At 39.5% G+C, this 20,546-nt stretch overlaps 1 protein-coding gene across 1 annotated transcript in view; it reads left to right on the top strand.

Annotated features, from left to right (window-relative positions):
• Positions 1-2,004: 2,004 nt before the first annotated feature.
• LOC138876985 (uncharacterized) overlaps positions 2,005-20,546 on the top strand; it is a 64,240-nt gene continuing 45,698 nt past the window's right edge. Inside the window, exons 1-3 of the mRNA XM_070156310.1 lie at positions 2,005-2,664; positions 2,817-2,896; positions 2,997-3,055. Of these exons, the coding sequence (XP_070012411.1) occupies positions 2,005-2,664; positions 2,817-2,896; positions 2,997-3,055 (799 nt within the window). The remainder of the gene's footprint in view (positions 2,665-2,816; positions 2,897-2,996; positions 3,056-20,546) is intronic.

Genomic DNA, 20,546 nt, shown 5'->3' with positions numbered 1-20,546 from the left:
GGGTGGAAAGTGCATTTTAGGGACTGAGAAGCCTAGCTCGTGTTGGAAAAAATTGGTTACAGAGAATAGGAGTTATCAAAGCTTGAGGCGTGTCAAGGACATTGTCCTTAAAGATATTTCCCCTACACAATAAAAAATGAAATTAGATGTATCCCCAGGATTCAACAAATTCTTCCAGTTATTAAACTGGAACAGAACTAGCAGAAAATTTAATAAAGAAACCCAACATAGAAGAAGAAGATTTAAAAGGTTGTGTTATAAAGTATGTCTTTAGCTCTCCAAAGACCATATTTATATAGACATTGCTTCAAAGACTAGTTAATGGCTAGTTTGACTCTATTAAATATAAAATAATTTACTAAATAATAAGTAGATATAAATAATACTTCAAAGAGAAAAGATTTTTCAAACCAAGATGGATATTACTTTTTGAGATATCACTAGTTTTCCAACAATCCCCCACATATCTCAAAAGGGATAGAAAAAATAGTAAATAAATAAAAAAAGACAGTATAATTTGATGGATTTTGGATATAATGAATTCATCTGGTGTCTTGTGGACTATGAACCAGATATAGATAAAATACGATTTAACGTACGACATAGTTGGTGAAGCTGATAACTTGTATGAACCAAAAATTCTTGTTTTAAGCTAGGGATCTTATTCATCATATTACACCCACACATCCTATGGGAGATTCTATTATTGTAGATCATGTTTATCGCTCGTGTGTGGTTTCTATCGGGAGCCTTGAGACTAGTATAGATCTCCTGCTTCTTGATATGATGGATTTTGATGTTATTTTGGGCACGGATTGGTTGTCACCTATCATGCTATATTGGACTATCACGCTAAAACGGTTACCATAGCCATGCTGGGGTAGCCCCGATTAGAGTAGAGGGGGATTCATGGCCTTTCTACCAGTAAGATTATCTTATGTGAAGGCTCGGCATATGGTCTAGAAGGGATGTCTAGCATATTTGGCATATGTTCGTGATTCTAGTGTGGAGGTTCCTTCCATAGATTCAGCACCTATTGTGCATGAGTTTCCAGAGGTATTTCCTGTAGATCTGCTGGGGATTCCACCCGACAGGGATATTGTTTTTTGTATTGACTTGGCTCTGGCACTTAGCCCATTTTTATTCCATTATATCATATGTTGCCACATGAGTTCAAGGAACTGAAAGAGCAGTTGCAGGATTTGTTTGATAAGGGATTCATTAGACCTAGTGTCTCGCCTTTGGGTGCACCCGTGTTGTTCGTGAAGAATAAGGAAGGTTCGATGGGGATATGTATAGACTATCGGTAGTTGAACAAAGTCATTATCAAGAACAAGTATTCCTTGTTGAGGATTGATGACTGATTTGATCAGCTTCAGGGTGCCAAACTGTTTTCGAAGATTGATTTGAGGTCTGGTTACCATCAGTTGAAGATAAAGGTATCAGATGTCCCTAAGACAGCTTTACGGACTCGATAGGGCATTATGAGTTTCTAGTGATGTTATTTGGCTTGACAAATACCCCAACAACATTTATAGATTTGATGAATCGGGGTATTTAAGCCTTATTCGGATTCTTTTGTGATCGTATTCATTGATGATATCTTGATCTTCTCCCACAGTCGAGAGGGGCATGAGCAACACCTTCGAATTGTACTTCAGACTATGAGATATAGTCAGTTACATGCCAAGTTTTCAAAGTGTGAGTTTTGGTTGGACTCAATCGCCTTTTTGGGACATATCATATCTGTAGAGGCATTAAAGTGGATCATAAGAAGATTGAGGCAGTTCAGAACTGGCCTAGACCTACTTCAGCTAAAGAGGTTCGGAGATTCCTAGGTTTGGCAGGGTATTATCGCTGGTTCGAAGAGGGATTTTCATCCATCTTAGCCCCATTGACTAGATTGACCTAGAAGGGTGCACCATTCAAGTGGTCGAATGAGTGTGAGCTGAGCTTTTAGAAGCTTAGACTGCTTTGACTACAGCTCTAGTGTTGGTATTACCCATGGGTTCGGTATCCTATACGGTGTATTGTGATGCTTCGCATGTTGGGCTCGTTGTAGTATTAGTGCAGGATGGCAGGGTGATTGCATATGCATCACGACAGTTGAAGGTTCACGAGAAAAATTACCTTGTTCATGACTTGGAGTTGGCAGCCATTGTTCATGCATTGAATATTTGGAGGCATTACATCTATGGTGTGTCATGTGAGTTATTCACAGACCATTGGAGTCCACAGTATTTGTTCAAGCAAAAGGATCTCAACTTGAGGCAATGGATGTGGTTTGAACTGTCAAAAGACTATGATATTACCATTTTATATCATCCCGAGAAGGCCAATGTGGTGGTCGATGCCTTGAATAGGAAGGTTGTGAGTATGGGTAGCCTTAAGAATATTCCAGTTGGTGAGCCCACTAGAGTCATATGTACAGACCTTGGGCAATCACTTCATGAGGTTAGATGTTTCCTAGACCAATCAGGTCTAACTTGCACGTTTTCTTGGTTTTCTTTGTACGAGCACATTAGAGAGCTTCAGTATGATGACCCTCATTTGCTTGTCCTCAAGGACAAGGTACAACACGGTGATGCCAAGAAGGTTTCTATTGGGGATGATGAGATTATACAGATGCAGGGTCGGATTTGTGTGCCAATGTGGATAGGCTTCGTGAGTTGATTCTTGAGGAGGCCCACAGTTCATGGTATTCCATCCATCAAAGTGCTATCAACATGTATCAGGATTTGAGGCAACATTATTATTGGAGAAGGATAAAGAAGGATATAGTTGTAAATGTAGCTCGATGTTTGAACTGTCGGCAGGTAAAGTACGAGCATCAGAGGCCTAGTGGTTTTCTTCAGAGGCTTAAGATTCCTGAGTGGAAGTGGGAGTATATTACCAGGTATTTCGTTGTTAGGCTCCCACGGACTCAGAAGAAATTGACACTATATGGGTGATCATGGATAGGTTGACCAAGTCGGCGCATTTTATTCTGGTAGTAGTTACCTATTACTCAAAGGGTTGGCTGAGATCTATATCCGCGAGATTGTTCGTCTGCATGGTATGCCGGTGTCCATCATTTCTGATAGGGGTACTCAGATTATATTGCACTTCTAGAGGGCTGTACAACGTGAGTTAGGAACACGGGTTGAGCTGAGTACAACATTTCACCCAGACGGACGGATAATCTGATTGCACCATTTAGATATTGGAGGATATGCTTCCCTCATACATTACACATTTTGGGGGTTCTTGGGATCAGTTCTTGCTGCTTGCGGAGTTTGTCTACAACAATATCTACCAATCAATTATTCAGATGGCTCCTTATGAGGCACTATATAGGAGGTGGTATCGTTCTCCATTTTGTTGGTTTGAGCCGGGAGAGGCTTGATTGTTGGGTACCGATTTGGTTTAGGATGCCTTGGAAAAGGTCAAGATGATTCAAGATCAACTTCGCACAACCTAATCTAGGCAGAAGAGTTATACCGATAGTAGAGTTTGTGATGTTGCATTCTTGGTCAGAGAGAATGTTTTGCTCCGGGTTTCACACATGAAGGGTTCGATGAGGTTCAGAAAGAAGGGCTAGTTGAGCCCTAGGTATGTCGTACCTTTTGAGATTCTTGAGAGAGCGGGTGAGGTGGCATACAAGCTGCATTGCCACCTAGGTTATCAGTAGTTCATCTGGTGTTCCATGTGTCTACGCTCTGAAAGTATCACGGTGATCCGTCCCATGTTTTAGTTCTCAGCTTAGTACAATTGGACAATTATTTGACTTATGAGGAGGAGTCGGTGGCCATTCTAGCCCGGTAGGTCCAGAAGTTGAGGTCTAAGATTTATCCTTCAGTTCGAGTGTAGTAGAGAGGTCAGCCGATCGAGGCAGCTATGTGGGAGTCCGAGTCCGATATGTGGAGTAGATACCCACACATTTTCACCAGTCCAGGTACTTATCTATGTCCATTCGAGGGTGAATATTTATTTTAGAGGTGGAGAATGTGATGACCCGATAGGTTATTTTGAGATTTAGCCTATATTTTCGTGTTTCGAGACCTCGATTAGCTTCGTTTAGCATTTCTCAAATTGTATGCCTAGTCCATGTCTTATTCCGGAAAGTTTTTATGTGAAAAATGAAAGAAAATGTGAATTTTTGCCTTTAAAATGGTTTGAGTTGATTTACGATCAATATTTTGTGTAAATGGACCCGAATCGGTATTTTCGCGATCCGGGTGGGTGCATATCATGATTTAGGACTTGGACGTATGCCCGAAATTGAATTCGAAAGTCCCTAACTTGTTTCAACTCATTTTGCCGAAAACTAGCATTTCTTTAAAAGTTGAGAGTTACTAAGTTTGACTGTAAGTTGACTTCATAGCTAACAGGTTTGGATTTTGATGTTGAAACTTGGGATAGTTCCATATTACTATTTGAAACATGTCTGCAAAATTTAGTTCAATTTGGAATTGATTTGACATGATTCGAATGCTTAAATGTGATTCAAGTGTTCTTGAGTTTCACTTTGAAATTTCATTCATTTTGAAGATCAATTCATAGATTTAGATGTTATTTTTGTGATTTGATTGCGCGAGCAAGTTAATGATATTATTACACTTGTGTGCATATTTGGTTTGGAGCCCAATGGGCTCAGGTGAGTTTTCAGATGTGTTTTGGATGAGTTTTGCAAAGGAAAAGTCTGCTGGTGCAATACCAGTTATAGTGCTATATTTCAGATCTCGCAATTGCGATCCTCGATTTTGCAAAGAATTTTTCACATTTGCGAGCATGGGTTAGGTTTGGTGAATCTCGCGTTCAAAAATTTGTTCGCATTTGCGAACTGTGGACTTTCACTTTTGTAAAGGAAGTGTCACATTTGCAGTCACTGACCATTTTGAGTCTACTTTGCAATTGTGAAGTTTTTGGTCGCATTTGCGAAGGTGGTGAGTTCGCATTTGCGACTTCTTCTCTTCTTTGACAGGGTTCGCATTTGAGACCCTTGTCTCACATTTGCGATGTTCGCAATTGCAAACAAGACTTCGTAATTGCGACATCCACAGATGGGTAAAAGAGAAAAAAATAGGACTTAGTTCATTTCTCACAATTTCTCAACCCTAAACAATCTAGAGGCAATTTTCCAAGAGACTTTTCTTCCGAAATTCATGGGTAAGTGAATTTAACCATATTTTTTCAATTATCCATTACATTTCATGTGATTTCAACAGCAAATTTAAGATTTGCATGGTAGAAATTAGGGATTTGGATAGAATTGGGGATTTTTGTAAAATTGAGATTTAGACCTCGAATTGAGGTCGGATTTCAAAACAATCATATAACATGGCTTAAGAGTGAATGGGTAATCGGGTTTTGGTCCGAATTTTAATTTTAACGAAACGGGCCTGGAATTGAATTTTGTTGACTTTTTAAAAAAAGATCAAAATTGAACCTCTTTCATTCGTGGGTAGTTTCTAAAGCTCATTTTAAATCAATTGGTTTTGGTTGGTTTGGAGGCATGTTCAAAAGGCAAGGCCGTGGCTGATTGACTGTTTGAGTTATGGAGTGAGGTAAGTATTGGGTCTAACCTTGATTTGAGTGATTAGGAACCCTTGAACTACATGTTATGTGAATCACGTGTGAAACGACGTATATGCGAGGTGACAAGTGTATATGCGCGGTTAGGTTACTTTCTTCCATGTTTTTGCGGTTAGGTTACTTTCTTCCATGTTTTCATTACTTCATATTATAGTTTGTGACATGCCTTAATTGTTACATGCATATTTGACTTCCATGCCATAATTGTGTCACGACCCAACTACCATATCGTGATGGCGCCTATCGTGGTACTAGGCTACCCAAATCTTTACCAAAAACAACACAATATTTTATTTCAAAGAAATATTCAAGCTATTTAATAATAAAACTTCATAAAGAAATTCTAAACGACGAAAACGCAGAAAGAAAAGCCCGACATCGGGGTATCACTAGTCAGGAGCATCTACTATAATTTGTTCGAAAATACTGAGACTAACACAGTCTGGAAAGTAACTACAAGAAACTATAGGAAGATAGGAGGGAGAAGAGCAGGACTGCAATCACCAACAACTACCTTGCTAACTCCGAGAAGATCTACAGCTAGAATAGTCAACAGTCGCTATCGGGTCCTGATACACCTGGATCTGCACACAAGGTGCAGGGAGTAACGTGAGTACACCAAATCAGTAAGTAACAATAGTAAATAAAGGCTGATCAGTAGTGACGAGCAATAAAGCATTTAAAGTTCATATCATGAAAGCTCAGTAAAATACAACAGGGTTTTAAAATCAGGGTTTGAATCAAATCACCTCTTTTAAATCCAATTCTGGTAAAAATCTTTTAAATCCAATTCTAGTAAAAATCCTTTAAAGATGTTTTTCAACAGTTTTCAAACAAAGGCTCAATGCAAAGGTGAGAAAAAAATGAAGAAATCATAAACCGCCCCTCGGGTAAAATATTACTCATATACATCCCCTCAGGAAAATCTCACAGTCACTCGTATACAGCCCATCGGGCATGCCTCACCATCACTCATGCCTCCCAGTCACTCAGCACTCGGCACTCGCACTCAGTAGGTACCTGCGCTCACTGGGGGTGTGCAGACTCCGGAGGGGCTCCTACAGCCCAAACGCTATAACAAGCCAAATCATGGCATAAATCAATCAGGCTTTCGGCCTCACTCTGTCATGAATCAGTAAAACATGTTGTGGCATGCAGCTCGATCCCATAAATATCCTCACAAATCAGGACCTGGCCTCACTTAGTCATAAACTTCTTAAGCTACTCAAGCTCTCAATAAAAAACAGGGTACTCAGCCCAAAATAATATTTATATGCATCAAAATGGATTAGTAAAGACTGAGTTATGCAATAAATAAATATAAGCATGACTGAGTATAGATTTTCAATCAAAAATAGGGAGATGATAGTAAGATAAAGGCCCCTCCAAATAGCTCTGGCACAAGGCCTAAACATGGCATTCAACCCAATTTACAGAAACTCTTTCTAAAACACATAAGTATCATATAGTTTCAACCAAATACGCAACTTTACAGTTGCTACAGGACGGACCAAGTCACAATCCCCAATGGTACATGCCCACACACCCGTCACCTAGCATGTCCATCACCTCAAAATAGTAAAACGATATGAAATTTGGGGTTTCATACCTTTAGGACTAGATTTACAATCGTTACTTACCTCAAACCAGTCAAATCTCTACACCGTGATGCCTTTGCCTCTTGAATAGGCCTCCAAATGCTCCGAATCTATTCGGAACTAGAACAATACCATCATTATATGCTAATGGAATGAATTCCACAAGAAAAAATATCAAATTAGACAAAAATCCCAAATCCACTCAAACTCGGCCCATGGGCCCACTTCTCGGAATCCAATAAAAGTCACAAAACTAGAAAGCTCATTCACTCATGAGTCTACCCATACTAAATTCATCAAAATCTGACATCAAATGGCCATTCAAATCCCCAAAAATATCTCTCCAATTCTCTTCCATTTTTCCCCTAATTTCACCCTAAATTCCCAATTTAGATGATAAAAATCAAGATACAATCATGGAATCTAACCAAAATCAAGTGCAGAACACTTACCCCAATCACTTCTCTGAAAATCCCTTTAAACATCGCCTTCTACCGAGCTCCTACTTCAATTTTATGTTATGAACTCGAAACCCTCATTTTTAATCTTTTAAATCTGCCCAAGTATACCTTATCGCAATCGCAAATATAGCCTCGCGATCGTGAAGCATAAACAGGCCGCCCCACCTTTTAACCTTACGCGAATGTGGATATAGCCATGCGTTCGCGAACCTATGCCACACAGACCTACGCGATCGTAACATGCCTCACGCGATCGCGTAGAGAAATCACCTCAGCTCCTTCTCAGCTCAATCTCTTCTATGCGAATGCGACACTAGCCACGCGATCGCGAAGCACTACCTCACACACTCATGCGATCGCGTATAAGGAAACCAGCAGAAATATACAGCAGCAAACAACAGTCTCTTAAAGGACAAAAATGCTCCGTTAACCACCCAAAATTTACCTGAGGCCCTCTGGACCACAATCAAATATACCAACACATCCCATAACATCATTCAAACTTAGCAGAAAAATACAGGAGCAAACAAGAGTCTCTTCAAGGCCAAACATGCTCCGTTAACCACCCGAAACTTACCCGAGGCCCTCGGGATCTCAATCAAACATATCAGCACACCCAATAACATCATTCAAACTTATTCAAACCTTTGAATCACTCAAAACAACATCAAAAGACCAAATTACCCTCGGATTCAAGCCTAAGAACTTCTAAACTTTCAAATTTCACAAACGACGCCAAAAACTACCAAATCACGTCTGAATTACCCCAAATTTTGCACACAAGTCAGAAATATCACCATGAACCTACTCTAACTTCTAGAATTCTATTCCGACCCCGATATCAAAATTTTCACTGTCGATCAAAATTGCCAAAATTCCAACTTTTGTCAATTCATGCCTAATCTACCCCGGACTTCCAAATCACATTTCGGATGTGCGACTAAGTCAAAAATCATATAAAAGAGCTAACAGAACCATCAAAATTCAAATTTGAGGTCATTTACACATAAGTCAATATTCGGTCAACTTTCCCAACTTAAGCCTTCACAAAAGAGACTAAGTGTCTCAAATCCTCTCCGAATCCACTCTAGACCCGAACCAACTAAGCCGATATATCATAATTTAGTTGAAGGACACAAAAAGAAGGAGAAATGGGAAATGGGTCTATAACTCATGAAACGACCGGCCGGATCGTTACAAATTGTTACTTGCCACTTAGTTATCCTTGTATTAAATTTCTCAATCCCTTCCATAACACTATGCTTATTTGCTACTTGTCTCTATTTGCCTTACTTGCATATTTAATTTTTCATATGTCTTACTTGTCTTATAGTTTTGTAGAATTTGTTGCCTTCTACGACATAGTTTTACTTATACGAGTTGTTAATTAGTAGATATCGATGAGTTGGTAAAGTTGAGATATTTGATTTGTTAGAGATTCTTGTATTATTACGTGATTCTTCAGTGCTTCATACATTTACTCTCGTGATGTAGAAATTCTTTTAAATTTTAGTTGTTGAATTGCTATTATTGATTGAAATTATTTGGGGAGTGGGTTGCACGCCGCAACAAAAATTGAAAGGTAATGAATTGAAATGGTAGAATAAGGATGGATTATGATGTTGACAGATGATGATATAGTAGGATGGGGTTACGCTCTGCAATGAATTGTATAAGTTGTATTTGTTTGTGACTGTTGGATTGCCTCGGTTTTTGAAATGAGCTTATAAGACTTGTTATACTGGGCTTTCTGGTAGTTGAATTTTGAGTTCGTTGTTATGAGTTAACTGCTTTATTTCTATTTTTGTCCTTTCTGTTGTTATTATTATTGTGTACAGGTTATTGTAAGTGACCCTACTTAACCTCGTCACTACCTTGTCAAGGTTAGGCTCGGTACTTACAAAGTAGATGGGGTCGGTTGCACTCATACTACACTCTGCACTTCTTGTGTAGATACCTGAGTTGGTCCTAGCTGCACTGAGTGAGGTTTACTCAGATCTAGCTATCACTGGAGACTTGAGGAATAGTTGCACTGCGTTCGCCCTGAAGTCCACTTCAACATCATTTATTAGCTGTATATTTTGATTCAAACAGTTATGTTTTATTCATATTATTATCTATAGTACTCTAGACGCTCATGTATTTGTGACACAAGATATGATATTTGTATTTAGTTTTTCGTCATTTAGTAGTTTATCACCTTATTTCAGACTATACAATTTTATTGTTGTCTTTTAATTTGAAGTTTTTAAAATAGTTAATAGATATATCTAGCGTTGGCTTGCCTAGCAAGTGAAATATTAGGTGTCATCACGGTCCCGAGGGTGAAAATCGGGTCGCGCCAATGTCGTGGGCAGATATTGATGCATTCTTCCCCTAGAAATGATACTAGGCAGTCACTCTAAAGGGCTACTATTTAGAAATTAGCCAATGTATCATAAATTTTAATTTTCGTTCAATATTTTTGGATACAAATGTACTGAATTGTTCGGTATTTATGATTTTTAGTTTAAATTTTCTAGACAAAATAAATACGGGTTAATTCCTAAATAGCATACCTAATAATGGTTGTTCGTGTACTCCCCCCTTTCTTTTTCCATTGCTTGTGAGGATCCTACCATAAGGGGACAACAACAACAATAACAAAAAAAAAATAAGAATAGGACTTTTGAATATTAATATTTGAACGATAAATTTTATTAAACTCCTAAAAGGAGAACATTTTAAAGTCATTTTTGTGACATTGATTTTACTCTTTATTTTTTTGTTTGTGTTGAAGAATAGCAATTAAAAATTGACATTGGAATTGTAGGTTTGTCCAGGTTTCCAGCCAACTGGAATGACATTGGGAGCAGTAAGTTTCTTATTGAACTCAGTTGTGAGCCTAATAGAATATGGAGCAGGATGCGCTGAAAGGTTAATATTAGTACTCCATGTTGCCCCAAATACATGATTCATAGTTATTGACTGTGTAGATCTTGTGTCGACGCCCCCTTTTCCTTTAACCGTGGGGTCAAAAATCGGGTATACGACATTGGGAGGACAACTCTATTTCCTTTCGAGAATTGGGTTTGGAAGTTGAAGAGTCGTCACCTAATGATTATAGTGCATTAGGACACTTTAAGAAGGGTTTGAGATGAAGAGACCAAAGATTAGGGTAAGGGCTAGAAATTATCCCGAGGGGAAGGTGTTAGGCACCCCTCAAGATCCACTAGTGTGGTTCCCGACCATGTTGCAATTGTGACTTTACAAGTAAACAATCAAGGCTCAAATAAGGATTCGCACATAAGATTGCGACCAAGTTGAAAATTTTCAAAGATAAGTAGAGAAGGCAGAAATTCATGAAAAAGAGATTTGAACAGTTTTACAAGAAGAGATGAAAGCAAGTAAAGGGAGAGGAGTCCTAAGTTTATAATTAATATGGATCACTTCAATGCAATACCCAGCGATCACTCCTCAGAAGAGGGGTCGCACGTGATATTAGCGCATCGGTCATCATATCCATATCTACCCTTCCCACCCTGTTAAGGTATTTAAACGTGATCAGTCTCGTTTACTTATTGCATGCTAGTACCCGTCCCAACCTATCAGTCACGGGGTATCAGGACTTCTAATCCTAAAGGGGAAGGAAAGGGATGTAGGCATATATGGGGTTCAAAGGTTAAAATTCTAATTGCGACATACAAAACAAGTAACAAATATAAGGATGAACAAACAAATAGGTAAGGCTCAAGTAAACCCCTTAACCAAACAAACACTTAGTTTAGCATGTCTTAGCATATACTGATTTGGTCTTAAGTTAAAAAATTAAGCGGCGAGCGGACTAGTTCAACACATACATTTAGACAGAAAGTCTACATTAGGCAACTTGGATCCGATTGTCAGAGATTAAGGTATTTCAAGCGAGTGATTTAAAAGGTACTGGTTTCAGGAAAAAGTAGTCCAATGCAGAGGAGTTTTGAAAAGAAAGTATGGACTGCAGTAAAAGTAAAACACAGAAATGGTTGTGAAAGAGTTTCAGAGATAGAAATATCTAAGGAAAGGGTAAGTTGCAACTGTTTTAAAAGATAATTTCAGGGTCTGAGTAAAACATTTAGACAGAATATTTAGAAAGAAACTGTTTCAGAAAAAAGATGATGATTTGAGGGATTTAAAAGCATACTGAGTCAAAAGAGTTTTTGTCAAAGAATTAAGACTTCTGAAATCGTTGTTGTATTAAGACATTAAGGACCAGTTAATAGATTATTACTACTTTAAGCGAATCAGACGAGTTTGATGCTGATCCTATAGGCATGATATCTATTTTGATTTTCTAAAACCTGTTATTGAACTTGTAAAAGATGATTGGGTTAATTAACCCTACAGTTTTCCTAATGCATATGCATTCCTTATAGGCATGATCTCTATATGCATTGATTACATGAACGTTAAGTCCTATAGGCATGATTTCTATGTGATTTGTAACACAATGGAGCGTTAACCCTATAGGCATGGTATCTAGGTGATGTGGAACCAGAAATATTGAACAGCCCTATAGGCAGGATTTCTAAAAAAATTACAATCTTAAAGCATGGTTTGTACCCCTACTGATGCAAGAATGTAAAACCCCTCCCACACCCTTTTACTATATTCCCCAAATATTTTATACAAATTATTACCGACCAAAAGAAAGAAAATAAATACATTAAAAATTAATAGCTAGATCCGAGCAGCCTAATTCAATTTTAATGCCCAACAACATGTGATTAACCAATTCCGAATTTCCAAAGCCTTCTCTTTATCCAAAGTGTTTCAAAGTTCCAAAGAATCTCAAGGATTCCGGGCATTGCTTACACTCAGGATACTATTTAGAATTAGAATAGTGCAGTACGGAATAGCCAACCCTCAGGCATCCAAGTTCAGTGGGAGCTCAAGGGTCCCAAAGCATGGCTTACCAGAGAGGGGCAGAACTTAGAACTAGGAATGAGTGCAAAGTGAAAGAGGGATTGGGGAACCATAGCAAAGGGTGGTCATGCCCAGCCATGGGTATAGACTGGCACACCCCTGACCAATTGCTTGGTCCAAACAAATTAAGATCAGACTTTAGAAGTCAGACTTGAGTTTGGATGGCGATTAGAACACCACCAGACTTGAGTCAAGGCTCAACACATAAAGGGGGAAGAAGGGAGTGGGAATTGATTTGAGTAAGGGTTCAAGAACCTAGTTCAAAGTCATGGGCAGCAATAACAGGGTGCTGCCATGACTCAGAATTGTACTCTCACACAAAAGGGGGTCAGAGGGAAGGGACTCACCTAGAAAAGCATTTACAGAAACATAAGGAAAGAAAGAAAGTATAATAGGCTAAGGGTGCGGAAACATAAGGAAGGAGAACATAACAGACTAGGATGTAGATGCATAGTGCAAGAAAGCACAACAAGCTAGGAGTAAAATAAACACATAGTAGAGGGGGTATAATTTAACTAGAGTGACATAACAGTTGCAAGTTTTAGAACAGCAGAACAACAAAAGTAAATAAAACAGCTAGAAGTCAGCAGGATCAAAATCCAAATTCCTCCGCAAGTACTTGAGAGTTCAAAAGGAACTTAAGAATGTTTCAGACAGTAAAAGAGAAAAGGAGCAGAGTGCTCAGTATTAGAGGTAGAGTAGTAGTAGAGAGAGTTTTTTTTGAAATTGGATAGTGTTCAATTGTGGAAAAAAAAAGTGCTCGAAGTGTGTTTGAATTCTGAAGTGTTTTTTTTGTGTGTTCGTGTTAAGAGAGGAGCGGGTATTTATACTTTGAAATCAGGGTAAGCAAGGCAAAAAAATAATCATGTATCAATTAAAATCAATCAATAGCAGAGATTCCTTTATTTAAGGAGTCCAAATTTGAACGGTAAAGGGCAGAAATTATTTAAGGAAAGGGGATCAAGTAACACATTTTGGATAGCATACAAATAAGGGATAAATACATAGGGGAGGATTTGAAACACACGATTAAATAAATAAGGCAAGGAGTAAATCAATTAGTACATAGTAGATCAGGGAATGAGAGATTCAAAATCACTAATGAACCGAGTCAGAAAATAGGGGAGTCGAAAGGTTAGAGAGGGTCTTCAAATTAAATAAAGAATGAATCAATCAGGCTTACACAAGGAAGTCTGAAATCAGTCCCAAAATCAGAGGTTATTCTGAGTGGGAAATTCTACCTATAAAGAGTGCATAAGCTTTAAACATGCGAGGGTGAATTTCAATCAAAAATCAGTGAGTAGTGGACTATAGGCAAGAGGGAATATCAGAGAGCATGCAGAAGGTCAGGCAAAGATGAAACAACTTCAGGAACTCAGAAATTAGGGATTTGAAACCAAACAAGTTCAGAGATGGGAAGCAAACAAGTCACGTAACAAGTGGCCTCAAGAACTCGAATGAAACCCCCAAATTCTAGGGTTTTTACCATTAATCGAGTGTAGAGATGAAAGCAAGTAAATCGGGCAGGAATAACAACAAAATAAGTTCAGAAAACCCAAAGGAACTTAAGACCTTACACATTTCATGAAAACATAATAAAAGAACAAGATACAATAAAAGAAATCATAAGGAAACGGTAGAAGAAAGTATAGTCGAAGAGAAACACACAAGAATCACAGTAGAACAAATACAGTAAGAACACGTGAAAGTCACAGTAGAGCAAGTAAAGCTAAAGAAACCCTAAGTCGAAGAAGATGAACGGTTTTGAAAGCAAAGTTTTGAAAGAAACTTCGAGAAATCGTTTGAAAACCTTAAAATAAACATAGATCTAGAATAGATCTAGAGAAATTAGGAGAACCTCGAAAGGCTAGGGTTTCAGAAGAACCCTAGAGGCGAGAAAGGCCTGGAAAAGGTCTGATCTGAGTCTGATGAGTCAGAGATAGGATCAGGACATGCCAGAGCAAAGCCGGAGATGGCCGTGAAACTTGAATCGGCGGAGATCTAAGCGAAAACCTTCAAGGTCAGACCTCGATTCTTCAAGCAGAAAGTGTACAAGAGCACATGGAGGTGAGTACAGGTCACCCAGGGCTTGGGATGCCATGGGTTCCGGTGAAACAGGGTAGAAACCGGTGGGGAAGATTAGGGTTTCGGAGAAGGCTTAGAGAGGGTTTGAGAGGACGAGGGTTTAGAGGCGGCGTATCTGATAGAAGTGATTTAGGGTTAGGGTATAAGTGAGAATTAAAAAGGAAAGAACTGATCGTGGCCGTTGATCAGAATGATCAACGGCCTGGATTAAAAGGGGAGGCCGGGCGGGTTAGGTTAGTTGGGTCAGGGGCGAGCTAAATTGAAATGGGGTCGTTTGATTTGGGGATTGAAATTGGATCGAATTGGGGTGCAATTTGGGCTGTAATTGAAATGCAACTGAAGCTAGGTTTTAAATAGCCACTTTTCACCTTTCTATTTTATAAAAATAGTAATAATAATTTTAAAAAAAAATTAAAAATACTAGGTAGGCAAATATTATATAAATATTAATTTAAAAATATTGGAGCAAATTTTATTGTTATAAAATGCTATTAATTACAAAATAGGCTATAATTACAATTATATGCAAATTAGCTTTAAAAATTCCAAATAAATTGGTAAAAATATGCAAAAATCACATTAATTATATTTTGGTATAAATATGAGAATGAAATAATTTATTCATCAAAAATGATAATTTTGGGAATGATTTTGGATTTTTGTGGTATTAAAATAGGCAGTAAATTGGTTTAAAAATCACAAAAATACCAAAACTCTTGGGTGTGCTTATATATGCACATATATGCTATTTTAAAAATATTTTGGGTATAAAATACATAGGAAAAAATTGGGTATCAACATCTTGCTGGCACAAGCTCCACTAAATAAAGATCATCATCTCCATTTTCAAACTCAACATTTACTGATAAGAAGTTAGCATTAGATCCCGGATCCACCTTGAACGCTACATTTATGTTCTTGTATTGGCATGGTACCCTACAATAACAAGTACAACTGCTTAGAACAAGTATTCTTTGTGCTATCAGTATATATAATTTTATTTAGAAAAGTATGTACCCTTGGTAAGAGATTGCGATATTTCCTATATTACGTAATGCGTTAGCTTGGCCATTGCTCCCATGGCAGTTCCACTTAAATCAAAATGAACAACACCCGAACAGCTAGTGCATTCATTTGTAATGGTTACAGTCACTGTATTTCCTAAACAGGGGCCTAGATTACATTGCACCTATAATTTCAGGAGGTATAAGTCATTCACAAAGTCTTAGACATTAGAGCAATTTATCAGAGGATTTCACTCATATATACTGACAGTGCAAATTAATTTTTTTACTATTAGTTAGTGCATTTTAATATGTTATAACATGTTACTTGAAGTGACGAAAAACTAAATATAACGACCCGGCTGGTCGGTTCATGAATTACCGCTCTATTTTTCCTATGTCTACTTCTTTATGTCTTGTTCAGTCGTATATGGTATTGAGTTGGTTGGTTCGAGTTCGGAATGGCTTCGGTGAGGTTTGAGACACTTAGTCTCTTAAGTTGGTCTTTTAGTTGGAAAAGTCAACCAAAAGTTGACTTGTAGCAAACGATCTCGGAATTTTGTTTTTATGATTCAGATAGCTTTGGGAGGTAATTTGGGACTTAGGATCATGATCGGAATGTATTTTAGAGGTCCGGAGTAGATTTAGGCTTGAATTGGCGAATGTGGATTTTTGGCGTTTTCCGGTTGTTAGAGGAGATTTTGATATGGGGGTCGGAATGGAATTTCGGAAGTTGGAGTAGATCCGTTTCATCATATGTGACATGGGTGCAAAATTTTAGGTTATTCGGATGAGGTTTGATGGACCTTTTGATCGAAAGCGGAACTCGGAAGTTTTTGGAACCTTAGACTTGATTTCGATGTTATTTTGTTGATTTGACATTGTTTTAGGTGATTCGAAGTTTGGTATAAGTTTGGATAGTAGTATATGACTTGTTCGTGCTTTTGGTTGAGGTCCCGGGGGCCTCGCGATGATTTTGGGTGGTTGATGGTAAGTTTGGAGTTGGAAATTTGCAGCTGAAGCTGCTGAAGTTCCTGTCATAACTGCACCTGCGGCTTGGGGACCATAGAAGCGGACTATTAACCGCAAATGCAGAATTAGGTGTGAAGAGCTGAAGGCGCAGGCACGGAAGTTGGGTCGCACCTGCACAGGTGCGGTTTTGAGGATTTAAGCGGGAACCACAAAAGCAATCGTCTAGCCGCAGAGGCGTCTCTGCGGGTGCGGAAAATGGGCCGTAGGTGCGAAAGCTCTGGGCCAAAAAGTATAATAGGTTCCCTTCGCGATTTTTGAGTAGTTTTTCACCATTTTTCATGTGGGTTTGAGCTTGGGAGAGCAATTTGAAGAGAGAATTCAAGAGGGTTTCGTGGAGGTAAGGTTTTTGGACCATAAACTTATTTCTATGATGGTTTTTGCCTGATTAAGCTTGAAATCTACGGATATTAGTAGCAAAAATTGGGGGTTTAGGGCTTGGAAATTGGAGACCTCAATCTAGGGATTTGAGGGGTCATTTGTGGTCAGATTTTAGTATTTTTGGTATGTATGAACTCGTGGGAGAATAAGGAGTTTATTGATGAAAATTTTATTGGATTCCGAGATGTGGGGCCAGGGTCGGGTTTTGGCCAATTTCGGGATTTGTGTTGTAATTTGATTATTTCGCATGGGCTTCGCTCCCTTAGCATATTTTGACGTCATGATTCTGATTTTGGATATATTTGACATGAGTTGAGGCCAAGTTGAGAGGCAAGGGCATCGCGGTGTAGTATTTCATCCGGTTTGAGGTAAGTAACCATTGTCAATCTGGACCTGAGGGTATAAAATCCCGGTATTTCCTGTTGTTTTGATAAATAATGTGATGTACATGCTAGGTGACGAGCGTGTGGGTGTGCACCGGTAGGGATTATGACTTGATCCGTCCTGTAGCGACTATTAAGCCGCATATTTTGATTTAAAATCTCATGATATTCCATGTTTTAGAGATTGATACTATATGTTGGGTTGTACGCCGTGTTTGGGGCCTTGTGCCAGCCTGTTTAGACCCTTAGGGGTATTTTTCTACTTTCCTCACTCTGTTTGATTTGAAAGCATATCCTCAGTCATGTTTTATCAGCTATTTGTTTAAAACCAGTTTCATCACTCTATTTCTTAATATGTGAAAATTATTTGGGCTGAGTTCCTTGATTTTTACTGATACGCCCGAGTGGCCGTGAGGTTAATGATTGAGAGAGGTTTAGGACCTAATGGTGAGGATTATATATCTATTATGGATCGGGCTGCACACCGTAGCGATATTATTATATGGATCGGGCTGCACGTCGCATCAATATATATTAAATCGGGTTGCGCGCCACAGCGATAGGACGCCTGAGCTTTAAGAGTCCATATGGAGTCTGCACACCCCTAGTGAGCATAGTCGACTATAAACTATGGATCGAGTTTCACGCCATTGCGATTATTATGATTATTATTGCTATGAGATATTATTGAACCGGAGTGATGAGTGTGAGTACTGGTTGACGAGAACTGGGTCACGAGTGATTGAGAGGCTTGTCCGAGAGGCTATATTTATGAGTGATACCTTACCTGAGGGGCTTGTTCATGACTTCTGTTGCTTTCACTCTTCTTTTATACTGAGCCTCTATTGAAAAATGTTGGATAAATGTTTTCAAAGGATTTTTAATCGAAATTGAAGTGTTACGAAATGTCTGGCTTTTAAATTGCAGAATTTGACTTGTTATTTCTGTTGAGACTTGTTATATGATTTTAACTGCTCGTCACTACTCTCAGACCTTATTTACTTTAGTTACTTAGTGAGTTGGCGTACTCATGTTACTTCCTGCACCTTGTGTGCAGATCCAGGTGCTCGGACATCAGAGTAAGAGCTTCCAGCACTCTCAGAGCTTTACCACAGACTGCAAGGTAGATGCAAGGCGTTCGCAGCCCTGCTTTCCTCCTTCCTATCTTAGTATTCTATTATTTTAGACTTATGATGTATTATTCACTCAATTTGAGTTGTATTTACAGGCTCTTAACTAGTGACACCAAATTGTTGGGTTGTGTTGGTATTATTTACTGGCTTTCCGCATATTCTATTTTATTCATCTATTTTATATGACGAATTTGAGACTTATTCGATACTATAAAATAATTTTATAAAAGATTTTGTTGTGGTAAATATTTTGGTTGGTTTGCCTAGTACTGTGATAGGCACTATCATGACCGGTGTATTTGGGGTCGTGACAAGTTGGTATCAGAGCCTAGGTTACATAGGTCTCGCGAGTCATGAGCCAGTTTAGTAGAGTCTCGCGGATCGATATGGAGACGTCTCTACTTATCCTTGGGAGGCTGCAGAACCTTTAGGAAAAGCTTCACATTCTTGAAATTCATGTCGTATGAATCTGTTGATTCTAGTAATACACTTCTGTTATTATATTCTCTCATAGATGGTGAGGACACGTGCTACCGGTCAGGACAAACGACCACCAGTACCACCAGTTGGGGCCATAGAGACCGAGGTCACAGTCGAGGCCGTAGTAGGGGTAGGGGTGTAGCCCGCACAGTAGCTAGGGCAGTACCTACACCTGCAAATCCACTAACCACCCTAGTTTAGGATCAGGTCCTAGTTGTGGACGCTCCAGCAGCACCAGCTTAGGCACCAGCTGTGCCTATTGTGATTCCAGGCCTTCAGGATGCTCTTGCTCAAATTTTATCAGTGTGCACTGGTTTGGCTCAAGCAGTCTCAGTTACTACGATCGCAGCTACTTCTCAGGACAGGGGAGGCACTCAAACTCACGTTGCTCGCACACCTGAGCAGGTTGTGCAGGGACTTCAGACACTGGGGGCACCTCCAGCCCAGCTGGTTGCACCAACCCAGGATTATGTGGTACCAGTTATGCCTGACGATGAGCAGCATCGATTGGAGAGGTTTGGTAGACTTCAGCCTCTGACTTTCAATGGTACAGAGGGCGAGGATGCCCAGGGTTTCTTGGACAAGTGTCAGAGGATTCTTCGCACAACGGGTATTCTGGAGATCCATGGGGTCGCATTTACTACTTTTTAGTTTTCTGGAGATGACTTCACTTGGTGGGAGGCTTATGAGAGGTGTAGGCCTATTGATACAGTGCCCCTTACCTGGCAGTAGTTCTCTGTTCTCTTTTTGGAGAAGTATGTGCCACAGTCTCGCAAAGAAGAGCTGCGCAGGCAGTTCAAGCAGTTGCGTCAGGGAGATATGACTGTGACGCAGTATGAGATAAGGTTCTCAGAGTTAGCTCGTCATACTATTTGATTAGTTTCTACAGACAGAGAGAGGATCATGAGGTTCGTTGATGGACTCACATATCAGCTTTGGATTCTCATGACTAGGAAGAGAGTGTCAGGTGCTACTTTTGAGGAGGTTGTTGATATCGCTCCTGAGATTGAGTTAGTTCGTCGCCAGGAGCGAGATGAGAGAGAGGCCAAGAAGCCTCGGGGCTCTGGTAGTTTTGGTGGTGCTCCTTCGAGAGGTCAGTTTCAGCACGGCAGAGGCCGTCCATTCAGGCATGCTCAGTCAGCTCGCCTAGTTCATCGTGGGGCATCATCGGGCCATGGTTCTCACAGCTCGCATCAGGGCCATTCATCACTTAGTGCCCTACCAGCCCAGAGTTCGTCCCATGCTTCATCAATTCAGGGTTCTTCCATGACAGGTCCTTCTACTGATCATTCCGGTGCTAGGGGTTCCCTTCAAGTTCCCCACACCAGGGAGTTGTTACGAGTGTAGAGAGTTTGGGCATATGAGGAGGCAGTGTCCTCGTCTTCTTGAGGGTCCATCCGGGTCAGCCCTCGACTTCAGCTCCAGTTACCTCACCACCCATTCAGGCAACTAGGGGTGGGGGTCAGTCAGCTAG

The sequence above is a fragment of the Nicotiana sylvestris genome, chromosome 1 (genome assembly GCF_000393655.2).
Source record: "Nicotiana sylvestris chromosome 1, ASM39365v2, whole genome shotgun sequence".
Classification (NCBI taxonomy): Eukaryota; Viridiplantae; Streptophyta; class Magnoliopsida; order Solanales; family Solanaceae; genus Nicotiana; species Nicotiana sylvestris.
This window is presented reverse-complemented; position numbering and strand designations above follow the sequence as displayed.